Genomic DNA, 13,187 nt, shown 5'->3' on the forward strand with positions numbered 1-13,187 from the left:
GTGAGACAAACCTTGTGTCTCGTGACTCAAAGGTGAGACAACCATGTGTCTCTTGACTCAAAGGTGAGACAACGGTGTGTCTCTTGACTCAGAGGTGAGACAACTGTGTGTCTCGTGACTCGAGGTGAGACAACTGTGTGTCTCTTGACTCAAAGGTGAGACAACCGGGTGTCTCTTGACTCAAAGGTGAGACAACCATGTGTCTCTTGACTCAAAGGTGAGACAAACCTTGTGTCTCGTGACTCAAAGGTGAGACAACCATATGACACATGTCTCAGAGATGAGACAATGTGTGTCTCTTAACTCAAAGGTGAGACAACCGTGTGACACATGTCTCAGAGATGAGACAATGTGTGTCTCTTGACTCAAAGGTGAGACAACCATGTATCCCGTGACTCAAAGGTGAGACAACGGTGTGTCTCTTAACTCAAAGGTGAGACAACCGTGTGACACATGTCTCAGAGATGAGACAATGTGTGTCTCTTAACTCAAAGATGAGACAACCGTGTATCTTTTGACTCAAAGGTGAGACAACCGTGTGCCTCTTGACTCGAGGTGAGACAACTGTGTATCTCTTGACTCAAAGGTGAGACAACCGTGTGACACATGTCTCAGAGATGAGACAATGTGTGTCTCTTGACTCAAAGGTGAGACAACCATGTGTCTCATGAATCCTAGCTGAGAAAACCACATGTCTCTTCATGCAAAGGTAACAATCCTTATATCTATATATCTCTATCAGACAAACCATGCTCTTGACTGAGACAACCTTAATTAATGTCCAATGATGTCGCTGTATGATCCATTGGGATTTTGAACTACTGACAGTTTGTTCACATGAAGAAGACTGTTCATTTGTCATAGGATCTGTTAGCTAATACAATAATTATCAAAGCTCTTCACTCTGACCTTTCTGTTACCATGGTTACAGGGCATGGCGAGCAGACAGAAGACACCCCCTGGACTCAGTCACATGACATGACATGTGAACTGGAAACAGAAAATATCTACTGTTGCCATGCTGACAAGAAGGTTGCCATTGACAACATGTCTCGTAAGAAACACTACTGGGACCAGGTGTTCTACTTGGGGATCCTTATACTCAAGGTTAGACTTGCAGAGTCTTGCAGAGTCAGTTGATCTCAGGGGACTTGGTAAGAATACTGCATTCGATGTGATAATCGCCCAGGGCGCTCTCAAAATTAGAAATAGGGGGCTCTTATTAGAATATTATTTTGGTGATAAAAACAGAGTTAAAAGATATATTTCATGGTTTATGCCTACAGCCTGAAATGTTTATATACGACAGATATTTTTCCAGATTTTAATTGCCCATAATTAAGGGTGCATATAACACATGAGTGCATATTATACGCGAATAAATACGTCTTGTGTACATTGATCAATCAGAAGGGGTTCTAATTGGGATTGTTCACAAGCCAATATATATGCAAACAAGAGTTTGCCACTAACGTGGCTATATCCCCCACCCCTGTTGCAGAATTTATGACATAATTAAATCTAAACAAACACTAACCTTTTTTAACTTTTTAATTGTGAATGGAAATTTTTTATGTCATTGCATTTACTTTCATCTACAGTATCTTCTTGCCAAGTATGTATACAAGTTTTAATCAACTGTTGACTACATGAATGACATTTGCTCTGTTCATTGCCAGATGAAGAAGCTGGGCCGTGAGTTGAAGATAGAGGGCATGAAAGACAATGTCCAGCTGGAGTGGTCAACCAATACACTGACCTCTCTGCAGAGCCTCATCACCTCCTTCAACAAGATCAAACCTCCCCCCACCCCCCAGGCTGTGTCCCCTCCATCCCCTCCCCCCACTACCTCCACCTGCACAACGTCCTCTGCGCTGGCTCAGTTCCTCATCTCAGTCAAGTTTGATGTGTCCGACCTCAACATATTCCTGTGCAATAATTTCAAAGGTCAGTGCTAAAACTAGCTGCAATCTTTTACTATTGGTGATTATCCATTTTCCAGGTATTTTCTCCTTCTATAATTATACCCCCGTTTACGAAGTAAATCGGGGATTTATAGTGTCCGTCCGTCCGTCCTTCTGTCCGAGCTTTTGTACGGCCCATAACTTTTTAACTATGCACCCTAGCTTCACCAAACTTTCTACACACATTAACCACAATGAGTACTTGTGCCTTTTGCTAGTTGGAAGATTCTGAATTTTTTAGTTTTTGCCTTTTTCATGGAAACATTAGAAACTTAAACTTTTAGGGTGGGTGTTTTGTATGGTCCACTTAGAAATTTTGATGACTGGTTTTGTATAGCTAATATATTTTCCAAAATTGTTTCCACACATGTAGATCATCATCAGTATCTGTGCTTTGTGTTAGTTTGAATTTATGAATTCTTTACCATATCTGTTAAGGCTAGATGGAAATTATTAATTTATTGATTTTCTTATATGATATTGTTCCATTTTTTATGTGTTTTTATATCAACAATTTTTGGTCCTTTTGATAATTCTTCTTATGTAACTCCTCAATCAAATTTTTATTAAAAGGTGTTCATGGTGATCAACTTCCTCGTAGTGAACACTGGTAGCATGGGAGATTTTGGGGGGGTCAATTGTCACTGGAACTCAATCTTAGTTTTTAAAACATTGAAGTTAAAATCAGTTAGAAATGTGTAAAATTTCATTAATTAACAAACTATTTACTATGTGTTGTTGACCAGCGGGGATAACGGGGGTATGTGAGCTTTGCTCACTTCTTTCTTGTTCTGCCTTCATGATTCCGAGGTAGAATTGGTCCCCAGCAACCTGTGATTGTCATACGAGGCGACTAAATGGATCAGGTATCAGGATTGGATGTTTTGTGTGTCATCGTACACCAAACGTGTGGATTGTTGCTCATAATATCTATCACTGGTTTGCTCCATACTATTATTTACAGGCTGCTGGAATATTGCTGAGTACTGTGTTAAGCAATAGACGAGCAATCTTCTAAATACTAGTGAGAGTAGTCACTACATGTATAAGGTAGTTCTTGTCTAATCGTTTGGAAAATGCTGAAAGGTCCTTTTCAACTGAATTTAAGCTATGTTAGACAAAACAAACTGAATATCTTCCTGAAAATGGGAACATTAGATTGTGGGTGATTGAGTTTGGTCTAACGCCTCTTTGAACAGTGTTCCAGTTATATAACGGCGTGTGAGCTTGATGTGGGAGGAAAGCATGAAGTAATGCAGGTCTTTGATGTTTATCACTTTGGTGAAACCCACGAGCATGAACACATACCTTAGATGGCTGTGGCCCCTGTTTCCCCAGCAATGGATGGTAGCAGCTGTTGACAGAACATTGAACGATCAATTTTATCAAATTTGGCTTAGTACAGCCACAACAAGCAGAAAGAATTTTATTTCAAATATTTTAATGATAAACCTAATTAAGAAAAGTTCCTTATGCTACCAAAATGAGCATCACATCCACTGCTAACATTAAGAACATCAAACCATATAACCTACCTGTGAAAAACCCGTGAAGGTCCTGGATAGAATAGGTCTTCAGCTTGTCGTAAAAGGCGACTAACGGGATCGGGTGGTCAGGCTCGCTGCCGTGGTTAAAGCATGTCATCGATCCCAATTGCGTGGATCGATGCTCATGATGTCAATCACTGGATTGTCGGGTCCAGACTCGATTATTTACAGACCGCCGTCATATAACTGGAGTATTGCTGAGAGCAGCGTTAAACAACAAACAAACAAACAAACAAACATCTCCTTGTGATGAGTTTACTGGGGTTAAGTTACCACAGTCTGAATGCCGAAAGACGTATTCATGGATTCATTGGTGTTGACTGTATCTTTACCTCTCTTCCAGTGTGTTTGATGTTACGAGTTGACAACATCACAGTTGACCATCGACAGTCTCTGTCTACACTGGCCGTGGACGGAGCCAAGATTGTCTATATGCCCCAAGAGGATGATGTAAGTTGAGGCCAGTGATGACTAGTTTGCCCACAAGTAGCTTTATAACTTGACAGATGATTGTCTATATGCCTCAAGAGGATGATGTAAGTTGAGGCCAGTGATGACTAGTTTGCCTACAAGTAGCTTTATGCATTGACACCCAACAGATATTATTATGGTGACTTGGATCAAGGCTTCCCATGCCCTACTTTCACAACAGTTATGATGCTAGGACTAATTCCGTGCTCTGACATGGACTCTTATAATAGTCACAGTACAAAGATATGACTAATTGAACAGTAGTAACAAAGTTAGATTTTTAACTGTGTTTTATTAACTTAGGACAAGGGCCCGTTCCACAATACAATCTCAGTGCTATAATTGTTGTTAATGAAAAAACATCAATAACAGAGAATAATCAGTCTCGATTTTCCGCCGATATTTGGTGCAAAAGTCAAGACAGTCATCAAAATTATGTAAATGGATCGCTGATACCAGGCGTTTGCGAAAAGGGTAAGCATCAAAGGTGAATCCAGCATTTTTAAAAGGGAGGGGTCCAAAATATGAAACACCTCTCTCTAGATAATTTTACCGCCTACAACATACCACATTTGGTTTTCAAAAAGGGGTTGGGGAGTCAGGACCCCCTGGACACCCTCTCTGGACTCTCCTATGAGCATGTGCTGCTTTACCAGTAGCAGTGGGAAATCAGTGTAAAAGAATGGTAGTAATGATTGTCTTAGTACTAAGATCGCTTTCTGAAATTGGTGCCAGGTTCATTTAGGGTATTTTTAGGGCTATTATGCATACAGCGTCAAGGTTGGATGAAGAGGTAGTGTATGAGTATGGTTTTACACCCCTTTTAGCAAAATCACGGTGGTAGGGGGGGACAACAGAAATGGGCTTCACACATTGTACACATGGGGAATTAAACCCAGGCCCTACAACATGACAAGCAAACGCTTCAACCACTAAACTACCCATACAAATAATTAAAGTGGATGTCCTGAGGAGAACTGTTTGTGTTTTATTTCTCCTAGTTAGCATGGTAACTACCGGTGTAGTCTCTTTCTTATTGCTTCCGACACTGCAGCATCCACTGGTAGACATTGCTTCAGCCTGTGCGTTATCTCTGCCTATTGCAGCAATACACACTGACCCGGTCCAGTGAGTTGACCAGTCCAGCCGCTCAGATCAGGGAGATACGGGTCAAAGTCAAGTCTGCTGAAAAGGTACAGTGTTTCTTTTTCTGTGAGGGTAGAGTGAGTGAGTGAGTGAGTTTGTGGTTTTGCACCACTTTTCTGTGAGGGGGCATGGGTGGCCTAGTTGTCTAAGGCGCAGCGATTCGCTGTGCAGAGTTGCATGCCTTGGGCACACCAGAAACCTCTGATTCTGGGTTCGAATCCCAGTTCGCCCTGATTATGTTTCTAGGTTTTTCAGCACCATACCCATGCTCGTGGGTTTCATTGAAGTGTTAAATGTCTGAGACCTGCATCACTTCGGGTTTTTCTCCAATATCAAGCTGACACGCGGTGATATAACTGGAATAATGTTAAAAGTGGCACGATTCCACTTTAAGGGAACATGGTAGTAATTGATCCTTCAGCCTGATAGTCAAACACTCTCCCCACTGGACCACCACACTATGTATTTGGTTGTAATGATATACATTGGCACTTTAACTCCTGTGTTTACTGCACAATTGCCTCTTGTTCGCTGATTCAGGAGATCCAGGTTCACATCCTGAAGGAGCTAGGACTGGAGTGGAACACGTCATGTCACATGTGTCTACAGCAGGCTCTTCTTGACTTCACTCATTTAAAGGCAATACTCAAAGGTAGGTTCTAGGGCTGGGATGAGTCCAAATTTACGACCTGGGTACCCACCCCCCTATTACCCTACCCTACCCTACCCAGGTACCCACTGTAGGTCTCAGGAGATGTCTCAAAATGTCCGATTAGGAACATTTTTATCATGGTCCTGGCAAAATGTATTTAGATTCATGTATTAAACAATCTGGTCATTCATACACTGAAGTTGCATTAAGTTATATCTTTATTCAACCATATGAAAAATCAGAAGAAATGGGTGCATAGTCAGAAAGAAATGGGAACAATAGTGACTTGTAGTGTAACCATAGAGTACTAGATAACTTTTTGTCATTAAACAATATAACATGTGACTAACCACTGGTCCGGGTAGTCCTGTGGGTACCTGGGTCCTACTCAGTACTCACCTGACCTGGGTGCCCGAGTTACCCGTCCCAGCCCTAGTGGGTTCATTATGGGGTGTTGAGATGGGTTGCCAGTATTCTGTCTGTACATTCAGTTCTTACCACCCAAGAGAATATTTACTTCTTTCCCTTAGATAGTATTCAGTAGTAGTGGGTACCGGGTTATTTGTTTAGTTTTCCTCTTCATTGTATATTTAGACACAAATAGCCATACTTTATGGGAGAGCACAATACTTCAGTCATCTTAATTTCTGCATTTTTAGTGACGAGAATTGGCAAAAATCACAACTTACTGTGAATGTTAAGATTGAAAATGATAAAAAGTATTGGTAAATAATTGGTAAATGATTTCAGTAACCATGGTAATCATTACAAACCTATTATTTATTTTGTTTGGCACTAAGCCCACCCCAAGGATAAACGCTCTTTCCCCAATATCGCTAAACGTGTCGCCTGTAAACCTCACTGTTACTGAGAAGATAAGTACCACCTCTGAGGTCTCGTGGTAGAGCGGAAGGTCGGGGGTTCGATCCCCGGCAGGTGTCATACCAGAAGACGTTAATAGAGTGTACTTGTTGTTACCCTGCCTGTCGCTTGGCATTAAGGGGCTAAAACAAGGACTGCTTGGCACGGAGTGAGTATACTGTGTCTGACTGGGTATGGTATCTCAGTGGGCTAGCATTATAACATCGGTGAATGCACGTCGCTATATAAGTGCAATAACCTTGAACGCAACATTGAATCCCATTTCATCTCACTTCATCTGAATATATATTCTGATTGGTGGGTCTAACTCGTGTCCAAGCTGTCATTACTATCCTAGCTGAAACTAACTTTGAGTCCAAGCTGTCCTCTCATATCTGGCTACCAAAACAATGCTGATTTTGAGGACTGGTCATGTTTTTTGACAGCAAAAGAAGACAGTCCTCTATCACCTCCCAAGTCTTCCTCTGAGAAGTCTTCCAGTGTGTGTGTGAATGTCCTGGTACATGCAGAGACTAGGCTCACCCTGCAGCTGTCTAGAGGACACAGGTAAGTGCTTAATGGACACAGGTAGGTGTCTAGAGGACACATGTAGGTGCTTAATGGACACAGGTAGGTGTCTAGAGAACTGGTGTCTAGAGGACACAGGTAAGTGCTTAATGGACACAGGTAGGTGTCTAGAGGACACAGGTAAGTGCTTAATGGACACAGGTAAGAGCTAATGGACACAGGTAGGTGTCTAGAGGACACAGGTAAGAGCTTAATGGACATAGGTAGGTGTCTAGAGGACACAGGTAAGAGCTTAATGGACACAGGTAGGTTTCTAGGGAGCAGGTGTCAAGAGGACACAGGTAAGTGCTAAATGGACATAGGTAGGTGTCTAGAAAACAGGTGTCAAGAGGACACAGGTAGGTGTCTGGAGGACACATGTAGGTGCTTAATGGTCACAGGCAGGTGTCTAGAGGACACATGTAGGTGCTAAATGGACACAGGTAGGTGTCTAAAGAACTGCTGTCTAGAGAAAGGACACAGGTAGCTGCTTAATGGACACAGGTAGGTGTCTAGAGGACACATGTAGGTGCTTAATAGACACAGGTAGGTGACTAGAGGACACAGGTAAGAGCTAAATGGACACAGGTAGGTGTCTAGAGGACAGGTGTCTAGAGGACACAGTTAAGTGCTTAATGGACACAGGTAGGTGTCTAGAGAAAATGTGTCTAGAGGACACAGGTAGTTGTCTAGAGGACGCAGGTAAGTGCTTAATGGACACAGATAGGGGTCTAGAGAACAGGTGTCAAGAGGACACAGGTAGGTGACTAGAGGACACAGGTAAGAGCTTAATGGACACAGGTAGGTGTCTAGAGGACAGGTGTCTAGAGGACACAGGTAAGAGCTTAATGGACACAGGAAGGTGTCCAGAGAACAGGTGTCTAGATGACACAGGTTGGTGCTTAATGGACACAGGTAGGTGTCTAGAGAACAGGTGTCTAGAGGACACAGGTAGGTTCTTAATGGACACAGGTAGGTGTCTAGAAGACACAGATAAGTGCTCAATGGACACAGGTAGGTGTTTAGAGAGCACAATGAAGATTGTTTTGTGATAACTATGTGGTACATCATTTTCCCTCCAGTGTGTTCATTCAGCTTGTTAATTTGAAAACAATATCATTCGCCTCCAGCGTGACAGTGACGACAGACAGCATCCTGCTGACTGCCACTCTGCCTGACATGTTGATGGAAGTGCAGAACTTCACCGTGCAGTTCGACCAACATCGGATAGTCACCATCAAGGTAGGATTGGCTCTGCAGCAACTTCGACTGGATTTTTGTTACTGCGCCCCGATTATGGTTCTAGGTTTGTCAGCACCATACTCATGCTCGTGGGTTTCATCAAAGTGGTAAACATCTGAGACCTGAATCACTTCGGCTTCTCCTTCCACATCAAGCCGACACACCATTATATAACTGGAATTCTATTCAAAGCAGCGTTAAAAGCCAACTCACTCACTTTTTTTGTTATTGGCATCTGTTTGAGAAATTTTTCAAGAATTTTGATATTGTATGCTTTTGGCATGTGCGGCATAGTAATGAAAAAAGACTGAATTTTCTCCATATTTATTGTAATTACCAACTTGCAGTGTCCTCTTCCTAGAGCCCTGTAGCCTGGAATCAGCTGACTTAGTAAGTGACATGGCATCACCCACAGTGATGAAGCTCACTGCTAAGGTCATAGTACAGTGTTTGATGTAGGATGTAACACACAGCCATCATCCTAAAGAACATGGCTGTGTGTTACATCCCTAAAGAACAGGGCCCTTGAAGATCCGGGGTAGAATAGGCCTTCAGCAACCCATTCTTGCCGTAAAAGGCGACTATGTTTGTCGTAAGAGCCGACTAACGGGATCGGGTGGTCAGACTCGCTGACTTGGTTGATCCATGTCATCGTATCCCAGTTGTGTGGATCAATGCTCATGATGTAAATCACTGGATTGTCTGGTCCGGACTTGATTATTTACAGACTGCCGTCATATAGCTGGAATATTGCTGAGTGCCGCGTTAAGCAACAAACAAACATCCAACCTAAAGAACAAGGGGTGATAAGAGGCCTTGGTACCCTCAGGATCCTTAGAAGGAAATGAGTATTTTTTATTAAATTCATTGTGAAAGGTATCTGATATATTCATATGAATGAGAATTTGACAACACTATCATGTCAACACTAGCATGTTTTAAAAAACCCATAACAAATGTAGATGCAGAGTGAAGGCTAAAATGTCTAAAAAATGATGATTTTCATGGTTTCTGAGTACCTGTTTTTTAATACTGGAACATCAACAAGTCTACATTTAGAACAAGATAATGACTACAAACAGGTCGTCAAAAATGCATCTTGGCACACTGACCTGCTCACACATACTTCTCTCCTGAAGTCAGCTTCATTCATTTAAGCCATCTTTTAGAAAAGACAAAATGGCTAGTGATCAACCGTTCAAACATAAATTGTTGAACATAAAAAGTTTCATAACAAATTTAAAAGTTTTAAAAAACTTTAAAACTTGACATTTCCAGTTGGCAAAAGAGGGCCTTTTTCCTACCTCCTCATTTTTATCAATGAATGATTTAGGGGATCTTAGTTTAAAACACTACACAAGAACCAAGACTCCCTGTTATATATACCACTCAAAAGAAGTTAAAGAACACCTGATTTGTTCATATGACTATATTTAATCCGTCATGTCATGTCATGAGGGATTCACAATAGTCACATGGAAAAATTTAATGTTCTTTAACAATTTTGAGCAGTATATATACCAGCACCATATAGCATGTAACAAGTCATCATATTTACGGGGGGCACCAGGTGGCCCAGTTGTCTGAAGCCCCGCGATTCGCTGTGCAGAATTGCGTCCCTTAGCACGCCAGAAACCTATGATTGTGGGTTCGAATCCCGGTTCACCCCGATTATGTTTCTAGGTTTGTCAGCACCATACCCGTGCTCATGGCTTTCACCAAAGTTGTAAACGTCTAAGACCTGCATCACTTTGAGCTTTCCTCCCACATTAAGCTGACACGCCGCGATATAACTGGAATACTGTTAAAAGCGGCGTTAAACCCAACTCACTAACTAACATTATATTTACGAAATATATTGTTTGGGGGGAGTCTACAGAATGCTTATTGATTAAGACCTGAGTGTGATTACAGTATAATTACCATGTCTATGATATCAGGACCTCGTCGTGGAAACTCTCCAGCCATCAACACTGAGTGCTGTCAGACAAGGGGTCCGGAAACTCACCCTGCCCACAAACAAAGCATGGTAAGTCAAGTCAGCTCATTGAATTACCTACAAGCTGCGACCAGTTACAGATTCATTGGCCTTGAATTAACCTTGTAAGTCCCGAGCCTTGTCTTCTCACTGACCCTGTAAGGAGTCAGGGTTAGAATAGGTCCCCAGGACCTTTTGCTAGTTGTAAATGGTGACCAAATGGGTCGGGTGGTCAGGATTGGTGACTTGGTTGATAGCGTTGTTTGTTTGTTTGTTTGTTATCTAATGCCGCACTCAGCAATATTCCAGCTTTATGACGGTGATCTGTAAATAATCGAGTCAGGCCTCGACAATCAAGTGATTGATATCATGAGCATTGATCCACCCAGTTGGGATACGATGACATGCATCAACCAAGTCAGCGAGCCTGACTACCCGAACCCGTTAGTCGCCTCTTACGATAAGCATAGTCGCCTTTAACAGCAAGCATGGGTTGCAAGACCTATTCTACCCCGGATCTTCAGGGGTAGCCTTGTACCTCGACGGCGTGAATTATTGCTCACAGTGTCAATCACTGGATTGTGATGGACATGATAAATTAACTAAAGTCATATGAAATCATTGGGTGTTTTTTAACTTCTTTTGAGTGGTATTTTACCGAGATTACAAACAAAATGACAGTTGAGAGAAGTCAAGTATTTGGTCGAAAAGCTCTCTGTATTGATACACAAATTGATAAACAATATTTGCAAAGATAAACAGAAAGAAAGTATGTGTCAATGTGGTGTGAACTCAGCTATAAAAATTACCTATTGTAATCAACATGCAACTAAAAATTTAATCTTTGTTTCAGGAGCATATCGTTTAACAGTTTCGAGATTGTGTTTCCCTACAAGTACAACTTCGCCGCCTGCTTTGAGGAGGTAAGACATCGCAACCTTTCTGTTAACAAATTCCAGACAAATGCACCTGCCTGAGTTCTTTCTAGCAGATCCTGGCTCTATGAAGGGATGTAGATTTTCATGCCATGTCCTATTAACTTTAGTAATATGAAAGAATCAGGTGGTCCTTAACTTTTTTGAGTAGCCGACCCCTTTCTACAGAATCTTTTTCTGGTCCTCAAATTAGGCTTATCTGCGGATATATACGGTATTATCAAAATTTGAAATCATTCAAAAAAGCATTACAAAAATTGTGAGAATGTAACATTTTATAAAAAATATATTGTATCCAATTATTGGGTATGATTAACAAAATATTTTGTAGATTCTCACCCCCATCTTCCCGAGGCAAGGGAGTTAACTAAAAGTCCATTTTCCACCTTTGCAATACTGGGCTGGAATTTCTGGGCTCAATCGAAGCGTCACCAGTGGCTTCTACAAGTTATGTCCCAACAATGTCAGATTCTGCCTCTCATATCACTTACATTTGCTTCAAACAAAATAGCGGCACCCGGTCAAGACGATCTGACCATGATCGATAATCAAAATCTATTTTGTGATAACATGGGTCTTACTTTGTGAAGTGCATCAAATCACGTGAGGACTGTGATTAAAAACATGAAAAGATTTGAATAACATCTGTTGGCGGTACACATGCTTTGCAAATCCTGCAATCAACTGAAATCTGGACGTCAGTTTACAAACCGGATGTTGATTTCGTTACGTGATTTTGATTGGACTAGGCATAAACTTGTTAGCCCAGCCAAAATGTAACTCCATAATTCCAGCCTATGTCAGCAAGGGTGGAATCTCCCTTGCCTCTAGAAGATGTCTCACTCTTGTAAAGCACTATGTGTTTTCACCCATCTAATTGTTACGTCGTAGGTTGTGAACTTTGTGAAATGGCTGAAGCTGGTGCACCACATCAAGAAGAAGCCCTTCACAGTCGACAGTCCTCTCCCTCCAGATCTGCAGATTAAAGTCAAGGTAAGCTGTATGAAGTATGCTCAGTAAATCACCATAACCCAATTACTTCATTTGGAGTTGCCTGCATATGTTGCAGCCATCAAATTTCCGAGTCCCGTGATGGGATTCGAACAACAGACCTTCTGATCAGAGGTCGGATGCCTTGTTCACATGACCAAAGAGGTTAACCCCGTCAGCAAGCTGACAAGGTAAGGATGTCATCTGTAGGATGACTCCACGCCCTGCTACACATACATGAGAAAAACAGTGGTATAAAAACACTGTGCGAAGTTAATTCTCCAATGTAGCCTTTTCAGCTTGCGTGCCTGTATGTCTTTGCTGATCGCTATAAATTTTGCTTATCAATTGTGACCTGTGAAGATCCGGGGTAGAATAGGTCTTCAGCAACCCATACTTGCCTTAAAAAGTGACTATGCTTGTCTTAAGAGGCAACTAACAGGATCTTGTGGTCAGGCTCACTGACTTGGTTGATGCATGTCATTGTATCACAATTGCCTGGATCAGTGCTCATGATGTCAATCACTTGATAGTCTGGTCCAGACTCGATTATTTACAGACTGCCGTCATATAGCTGGAATACTGTTGAGGGCGGCGTTAAACAAAGAGAAAAAAAACCTTATCAAATGCAGGCATTATGTATATACATGAACTTTTCTGAATTTTATGAATTATGCAAGAAAGTGCTATTCTCGCTCCTTTAACTGAGACATATATCGCTGCTGTCTGCTTATTCAATATATGACACTTGGGCATATAAGGATTCAAATTAGAAGGCACCTGAAACAGTTTTACTATTAAGTAGAATTATATTTGAAAAAGGTTCACGCATTG

The 13,187-nt window shown here is 41.6% G+C and overlaps 1 protein-coding gene across 2 annotated transcripts in view; it reads left to right on the top strand.

Moving 5' to 3' along the window:
* Positions 1 to 13,187, top strand: part of LOC139456499 (protein hobbit-like) — an 86,618-nt gene that overhangs the window by 23,277 nt on the left and 50,154 nt on the right. For both annotated transcript variants that reach the window (XM_071238246.1, XM_071238247.1), the window contains 10 exons: positions 932 to 1,107; positions 1,680 to 1,947; positions 3,855 to 3,961; positions 5,089 to 5,175; positions 5,669 to 5,780; positions 7,088 to 7,208; positions 8,339 to 8,450; positions 10,391 to 10,479; positions 11,282 to 11,351; positions 12,255 to 12,356. In XM_071238246.1, the coding sequence (XP_071094347.1) occupies positions 932 to 1,107; positions 1,680 to 1,947; positions 3,855 to 3,961; positions 5,089 to 5,175; positions 5,669 to 5,780; positions 7,088 to 7,208; positions 8,339 to 8,450; positions 10,391 to 10,479; positions 11,282 to 11,351; positions 12,255 to 12,356 (1,244 nt within the window). The remainder of the gene's footprint in view (positions 1 to 931; positions 1,108 to 1,679; positions 1,948 to 3,854; positions 3,962 to 5,088; positions 5,176 to 5,668; positions 5,781 to 7,087; positions 7,209 to 8,338; positions 8,451 to 10,390; positions 10,480 to 11,281; positions 11,352 to 12,254; positions 12,357 to 13,187) is intronic.

This window comes from Haliotis cracherodii, unplaced genomic scaffold (assembly GCF_022045235.1).
Source record: "Haliotis cracherodii isolate W230 unplaced genomic scaffold, xgHalCrac1.p SCAF_11, whole genome shotgun sequence".
NCBI lineage: Eukaryota > Metazoa > Mollusca > Gastropoda > Lepetellida > Haliotidae > Haliotis > Haliotis cracherodii.